Below are 4,974 nucleotides of genomic sequence, written 5' to 3'. Positions count from 1 at the left end.
TTTTTTTTTCTAAATAGAACTCAATGTTTAAATGATTTGATGAAATATAAATGTGTCAGTTTATATTTATGCTTTGATCAAATATGTGTTTTTGAGCTTTTCAAAACATATATTTTCTGCTTTTTTCTCGTTACTTTTCCTGTTTTTTTTTATTTTTTACTGATCCGTAAAATGATCTGAACTGTGAACATGAAGCTGTGACACGATCTGAACCGTGAGTTTTTCTGATCCGTCACACCCCTACTACAAACCCTTAACAGACCAGCCTGTTGTGAAAGGTCACATTGTAGTAGGTGATGCTTACGGGGACTTTTGTAAAATGAAACGTTAAGGAGATTGTATCTCCTTAACACCAAGTTTTGGAGACAAAACCTGTTATTTCTCTTGCTCATTGGAACTTCCTGAGTCACTTCCAAAGATTCACCCATTTCATTGGTTTTTGCTCCTCAGCACTTTAGCAGCTTGTGAAAGATTAATAAAAGCCCCATTTCTTTCATGGATTTGTAATTCTAGTTTATCTTTTTCCCCCAACAGCTCCTGAATGATAGTATCTGTAGTCATTGCAGGCTTGGAACCTCCTGAAGGTCCAGACCGTTGTTTGTGTTGGCATCAGGACTTGTTTGATCTCTCTGATGTCCTCTTCAGTTCTGAGCCTTCACTGCCAGCTGGGAGACGTTCTGGAGGAGGTTCTGCAGATTCCTCGCATCAATGTTCCGTGGGAGCAGGCGCTGGCTGTGTGGGCTCAGCACTGCATGAGCGAGGACGAACGACGGCGGCGCCGGCTCACGCACTCTTTGCAAAGCAGCACTGTGAGGGCCAACATGGCCACCCAGAAGCTCTGCAGGCAGCCGGTACAGACCATCTCTAGAGGTCAAAGGTCAGCTTCAGGACGTGTTGAAACGCTCACCGTGTTTCTTTTGGGCTCAGCTGTGGGGGCAGCTGGAGCAGATGAAGCAGGTGGAGTACAGAGTGGAGGTTTCTTTGCCCCAAAACTTCATTCTGCCCAGCTCTGTGGCCATACCGGTGAAGGAGGACGCAGATGGAGCGTGGGATGATTCTGCAGGTGCACCTGAACCGTCTGAATGAAGCTGCTCCACTGTCATCTGAATGATTGCCCTCAAACGTTCGTGCTGTGCTCTGTAACAGAGTGTGTGGACGTCCCCCTGCAGTTCAAGGCCGACTCTGTGGGACAGTTTACATGTCAGGTGGTGATGAAGTCCTGGATGGACACCAGGCTGTACCTGCTGGAGGTGCTGGTGTCTGCACAGGTAGGGCTGATCTAAGGCTGCTTCAGAACCAATCTCCTAAACAACTCAGATGCTTGAAAGTTTCAGCTGCTGTTCTTCACATCCCTCCTATACACTCTTGATAAGTTGACTTTTTTTTAAGGCTAATTTGAAATTCGTGTTCTTTACATCCTGTTTGTGCTTGACCAGATTAGTCAACTAGTTAGAAAAATGTATCTTTGATTTGTCGACTATTAAAATAATTGTTTTTGGCAGCACTACTAAACTGTAAAGATAGGATCTACCTGCTGCTGTCTCACCTTTGTTCACCTGATTCTAACGAGGTGCAGTTTTCCTTATTTCAACAGAGAGGAGTCAGTCACCTGCAGTTCAGCTCACCTGTTCACCGTTCCCTCACTCAGCTCATACCTGTGGTGAGAAGATCTACCACCTCAGCTTTGACAAACTTGCCTGTTTGTCGACGTGACCTCACTTTATCTGCTGCAGCGTAACGAGACGCTGCAGCACTGGAGGATGGACGCCGGCGTGAGCGGTGAAGGCTTTTCCGGCCCAGACCTTTTAAATGTCATGTCGGGAACAGAGGAGTTCTACCCCCTCACATTCCTGCCTGCTGCTCAGGGCGTCGTCACGGTAACTCCTGCTTAGGGATTTGTAGTTTCTGTCCCCCTCGGCTATTGATATGTAATGTGAAGTTTTCTGTCTTTAGTCTCTTCATTTCATGAGCTCATTTTGTGCTTCATGTGTGATCAGAGTAGACTGACTCCAGAGCCTTCAGTCTCTTTCTGACGTTAGCAGTAAGGTCCTTAAAAACATGATGGTTTTCTCTCATTTGTTACAAGTGATGTGGACCCTCTCTGAGAGTAAAATGTCTCATAAATCATTCCCAAGGTGCAAAATTGTTCTGCATTGGCCGGTAATCAAACCCGAGCCTCCCGCATGGATGTGAGAATTCTACCAGAATGCTGCGCTCAGAGAGGGGGAGTGGAGACGTGAAGTCACGAACGCTCTGGATTCATCCAAACACACATTCTGACTAAATAAACATCTTTGTAAACTCACAGACATGAACTTTACTAACTCTCCATTTGTGGTCTAAAACAGTTTTTTGTTGATTCTTTCTTCTTTTTCTGGAAGATGCTAATGCTATAGCATGATCACCACCTAGTGGCCAAACTCAGGAGAAGCAGAACAATGTTTACGATGTTAATGATCTGAACGTTTTTGTTAGAGAATCCATGTTCCACTAATAATACTGGAATGATCGTGTTCACGGTTGAAAAGTTACAATATGCCAAAAGTTTTGTGTTTATGCGTCACCAGCTCCACTCCTCATGTGGTCTTCAGCCAAACTTGTTTTGTTTTCTGATCGTCACTGATAACCAGCCTGAACCGGTTTGTGTGTGGGTCTCCGCCCCTCCCCCACAGGGGAAGCTGTCCCTGCAGGGGGGCTGTGCCGGCTCACAGCGTGTCTTCGCCCTCAGGGGGGTTGGGGAGCCCCCTTTGCCGCAGGACCGTGTGCTGCTTCACTGCCCGGTTGGAAGGAGCTCACACACTCAGCTGGACGTCCCAAACTCCAGCAAGACCATCGTCACTCTGAAGGTGAACACAGACGGATGTGGTTTTATGATACTAAAAAACAACACGATTGTAATGCTTGTGCAATTTATACTACTGGAATGGTGTCGAGTTTCTCCGTGGGTGTCATTCACTGAACTATAAAGTCCCATTAGTTGTCACACAGCTTGGTGTGTGAATCTTTTCTCTGCATTTGACCCATGCCCTGGGTGAGCTGCAGACACAGCTGCGCTCGGGAACCATTTGGTGGTTTAACCCCCCAATCTAACCCCTTAATGCTGAGTGTCAAGCAGGGAGGCTCTGGGTCCATTTTTAGAGCCTTTGGTCTGACTCGGCCCCCATTCAAATTATTGTTTAGTCATTTCAAAACTTTTGGATTAGTTTATTTAGAGTTTTCATAAGGGAAAACTTGCTGAAAATACACATTTTTGTTTTTGTTTCACATAATTTAATGGTCTAAAACAGGGTCCTGCAACCCTTAATGCTAAAATAGCCAAAGGATCCAGTTTCTTATGGACTAAAAGTCCCCAAGCGCCTCAAAGTCCCTAACTCAGAGTTTTTATGTTTTTGTGGCCATTAGGCTTTTCATTTATGAAATATAGGATTAACATGATCTCTAAAACGGTGATATTTTCTACCTTTCCCTGTTTTCGTGCATGGAGGTGGTGACAGATTTGTCTATTGTGAGCGGCATACCCAACCTTGAGGTGAAACCAGGCCACGCGGCTCCATACACACTGACTGTGTCGCCATGGAAACGAGGGAGATTCTCAGGTGAGGAAGAAAGGTTCCCGTTCGTCCAGGTGATTTTGTCTTGAAGTAGAATTCTGGAATCTGGAGAAAAGAAAGAGGACAGAAACAGGAACAGTCGTTCATGTGTCGCTGAAGGCTCATGGCTGATACACAGACTGGTCTGTTTTTCATGTCTGATGCTGAATATCTGGACAGAACGTTTATGGAATAACTACATTCAAGAGTTAAACAGTTCTAAAGGATCTGCTTTATCTTCTGGTGCAGGTTCGTTGTCGTTCGTGGAGGTTTGTGACGGCTTTAAGGCGAAAAACAGAAGAGGTGAACTTTTGGATGAAAACAGTGAATGTGCATCACGTCTGCTGTAACATGCTGCATGTTTCTGTGTTCAGGAACATCAAGACAAAGCTATGAAGTTCATTTCTCTCTGGAGATCATGTGTGAGCCTGCAGCCCCCCTGAAGGTCATCCGTGTACAGTGTGTCGCCGAGGTAACAGCACCAAAACCTCTGAGCTTCACAGCAGTAAAACAGACGGATAATTCAATCCTCTATTTCAATCAGGTGTGACAGAATAAAAGTGTGTTTGTTGTGTCCAGAGTTCTGCTGTAGTAGAGATCCCTGTCTGTAATGGAGGAGGAGAGCCGCTGCTCCTGGAGGTGATGCTGGAAGGAGACGATCTGACCGGAGAAGGTCGGCTCTCCGTTCCTGCTCTGGAAACTCTCAGCTACAAAGTCACGTTCCGTCCTGTGCGGGCGGGAAGGAGCACGGGCAGGTGAGCCTCTCACCTGGAGGGACAGATGCTCTACTGTTATTGGGGTTAGGTTTGAGTCCACATTTGAAAGTCTTGAATCCATGAGATTTTCATAATAATCCCTCTAATAAGAGAACGTAGAGGATGATCTGTCTTTTTACAAAACTGTAACTTTTTTGTGAATGCTCCTAGAAACTCGACGTCTTTAGAGTTGGATTGTTTCGATTAACTAATCCAGTTTTGGGTTTTTGCAGCGTTGTGTTCCAGTCAGAGCAAATGAAGGAGTTCTGGTACCAGCTGGAGCTTTGTGGTCTCCCGCCTGCAGCTCCAAACCCATGAAGTCAGATCAGAAAGTGTGTTGGTGCTCGGACACACTTTTCATGCAGGTCTGAGGCCTGTCATGAGGAAACGCTCTCATTAAAAGTGCAGAACATCCTCCTGTCACGAGTCATTCAAACGTCTAGCACACATGAAGGACGGTTTTCAGCCTTCAGCACACCAAGTAGTACGGGGTCAAATCAGCTTAAAGGGAGCAAAAACAGATTGAAAACTTGAAAGATAGTCGTTGTAACTGAAATTTATTTTTGGAAAATTTGAAAACAAGACATTTTAAATTTGAAAAAAAAAAGAAAATTTGAAAAAAAAATGAA

The 4,974-nt window shown here is 45.1% G+C and overlaps 1 protein-coding gene across 2 annotated transcripts; it reads left to right on the top strand.

Annotated features, from left to right (window-relative positions):
* Positions 1-645: 645 nt before the first annotated feature.
* Positions 646-4,759, top strand: LOC112139363 (cilia- and flagella-associated protein 47; the record flags this gene model as incomplete). 2 transcript variants are annotated; one of them, XM_024262133.1, is given in 11 exon segments in its annotated part: positions 646-851; positions 928-1,063; positions 1,147-1,268; positions 1,595-1,660; positions 1,734-1,877; positions 2,673-2,846; positions 3,485-3,596; positions 3,840-3,893; positions 3,965-4,062; positions 4,170-4,345; positions 4,579-4,759. In XM_024262133.1, coding segments are annotated over 11 exon segments (1,373 nt in total), but the record flags the coding sequence as incomplete, so codon positions are not given.
* Positions 4,760-4,974: the final 215 nt, after the last annotated feature.

This window comes from Oryzias melastigma, unplaced genomic scaffold (assembly GCF_002922805.2).
Source record: "Oryzias melastigma strain HK-1 unplaced genomic scaffold, ASM292280v2 sc00584, whole genome shotgun sequence".
Lineage (NCBI taxonomy): Eukaryota > Metazoa > Chordata > Actinopteri > Beloniformes > Adrianichthyidae > Oryzias > Oryzias melastigma.
This window is presented reverse-complemented; position numbering and strand designations above follow the sequence as displayed.